Here is a 2,384-nt window from a genome sequence, read left to right on the forward strand (position 1 = left end):
AGTGTAGTCATTCTGAACACAAACTGAACACAATTCTGAACTAAACACATGAGTGTCTGAACAGACAAACAAACAGTCAGTTCTTTGCACTAGTCTCTAAAGTCTCGATCTGAAGACATCATAGGTTGTCCTGGAGTTACACATCCAGATGTTCGTCCTTCTTCATGAGGAGAATCAGCTTGACGATTGGACGCTTGTAGATGCTCCCATCACTGTACTTGACGTTGACGACGTTTGGCGTTGTCATCCACGACATCTCCCACAGCAACGTTGTCTCGGTCTTTAACCCACTTCTGACGAGGAGATAGCTTGTGGAGGTTCGTCATCCAACGGCGCCAGAAACTGTCCACCATCGAGTTACACAACTCGCGACGTTTACGGATGTTCCCAGCGTATTCTCCACACGGCACCTGTGTACTGTGCAGACTTCCTCGGCCGATGAGGAAGTGGTTCGGCGTTATCGGCGGTTCATCAAGTGGAGACGAGGACGAGGTTCCAATCGGACGGCTGTTCAGCAGACCAGCGATCAACGAGAAGATCGTCTCCCACTCAACGAAGGTGAGTTTGTCAGACTGTATCATGTGGCGCATCGACTTCTTGACTTCTTGGACCATTCTCTCGACTAGTCCCTGGTGATGAGGGCCACCAGGAGGTCCGAACTTCCACTCGATGTTGAAGCGTTGCGTCTCGGCTTGGAGTTGCGGTCGATCTAAACGTAGCTGTAGGTCACGGACTTCGTTATCGGCCCCACGGAAACACGTGGCGTTGTCACTGACGATGAGTGCGGGTGCTCCTCGGGTGCTGACAAAACGTTCGAGAGCTTGCAGGAAGGCAGACGTAGTCAGGTCTTGTACACAGGTCAGGTGTACGGCTCGAAGAACGGCGCAGGTGAAGACGGCACAGTAGCCCTTGGTGACGGTGTTACGGTTCAACTTGACGTTCACTGGTCCCAAGTAATCCACCACCGTAGTGTGGAACGGAGGACTGAACGGCATCACTCGAAAGGCTGGCAGATCGGCCATCTGCTGGTCCAATGGTCTACCACGGAATCGTCTGCAGACCTTACAACTGCGTACAACTTGTCTGGACAGGTTGACGTCTCCGAGAATCCAGTAGGTCGTCCGGATTTCTACGGCCGTCCTCAGGTGTCCACCATGCAGTGCGTGTCTGTGTCTCTCTCTGGCTATGAGTAGACTGATGTGGCTCTTCTTCGGCAACAGGTACGGGTGCCGTATATCGTATGAGAGTGGGGCTTTATGGACGCGACCTCCGACTCTGTAGACTTGGTCCTCCTCGTCTAGGAAGGGATGCAGCTTCATGATGTGGTGATCGTCGAAGTTGACGTCTCTCTGTGCATGGCGGATCCAGTACATTTCAGCTTCCTTGATCCTTCGTCGCGATGGAAACTTGGCAAGTTGAGACGTCAGTTCTTTCACCCACTGGTTCTTTGGTAGGTCTCTCAGTGACATGACACGCGCGGTGATCATCACAAGACGTGTCCAGCTGGAGAACTTCTTCGGGTCCACGATAACCATACGAGTGTTAGCGGTCGTCTTAGGTGTGGAGTCGGACTTTGGCTTGGGCGGGTGAGCGATCGATTGACCCCTATATCCGTACTGTGGATGGTGTCTTCTCGGTTGACTGGAATACTTCTCGGAGTCTCGGGCCAGTAGACCGGCGGTTTCCTCAGGAACGATGGACCATCAATCACCTTCTTCATCTCGTTAGCGTCAACACCACGGGAGACGAGGTCTATGGTGTTCTGGTTGGTGGGTACGTATGCGATATCGTCGATGGGATCAAAGTCCGTAGTTATCTCTCTGACGCAACATGCTACATAGGACCGGAAGGATTTCCTCTTGTAAGTGATATCTAGGCTTCTTCTACCATGATCATCAAACGAGACAGGAGGAGGACAGCTTGGAGTTCCTTGCGTGGAATACTTGTCTGTTTCAGTGGAGTGAGACGTCCTCGGGCACAGACAAACGTCAAGTCAGCATCGTCGTCTTCACGTTCAGACCATCTCAACCAGATCCCAATTCCCATGGCGTCCTCGGAGGCGTCACTCGCACCATGGAGTGAGACTGTAGGCAATGGCGATTTTCCACGATACTTCTCTGGGATGAGACAGCGTTCGATCTTGATCGAGTTGACGTCTTGTAGATCACGTTTCACTGCTATCAAAGTACCATGCAGCTCACCGTCAGGGTTGATCGGAGTGTCCCAGTCCATATCGAACGTCCATAGTTTCTGGAGCAGTATCTTGGGTCGGATGAGGATTCCTGAGAGCATACCAAAAACGTCGTAGTAAGAGGCCGTCTTCTTGTCTTGTCACCGTTCCTCTCCATAGACTATACCAGCTGGTAAAACCGTTCCGTATCGTC

At 51.9% G+C, this 2,384-nt stretch overlaps 2 protein-coding genes across 2 annotated transcripts in view; one reads left to right on the top strand and one right to left on the bottom strand.

The window, feature by feature from the left end:
* LOC106815866 (4-trimethylaminobutyraldehyde dehydrogenase-like) overlaps positions 1-168 on the top strand; it is an 8,225-nt gene extending 8,057 nt beyond the window's left edge. The window contains exon 6 of the mRNA XM_014820390.1: positions 94-168. Within this exon, the coding sequence (XP_014675876.1) occupies positions 94-168 (75 nt within the window). The remainder of the gene's footprint in view (positions 1-93) is intronic.
* LOC106815867 lies at positions 8-1,535 on the bottom strand. Its single transcript, XM_014820391.1, has 2 exons — positions 151-1,535; positions 8-101 (listed from the first exon to the last, which is right to left on the bottom strand). The coding sequence occupies exon 1, from the start codon at positions 1,533-1,535 to the stop codon at positions 210-212; it is 1,326 nt and encodes a 441-aa protein (XP_014675877.1). The 3' UTR covers positions 8-101; positions 151-209.
* Between the last annotated feature and the right edge of the window lie 849 nt (positions 1,536-2,384).

This window comes from Priapulus caudatus, unplaced genomic scaffold (genome assembly GCF_000485595.1).
Source record: "Priapulus caudatus unplaced genomic scaffold, Priapulus_caudatus-5.0.1 Scaffold1221, whole genome shotgun sequence".
In the NCBI taxonomy this organism is placed as follows: Eukaryota; Metazoa; Priapulida; class Priapulimorpha; order Priapulimorphida; family Priapulidae; genus Priapulus; species Priapulus caudatus.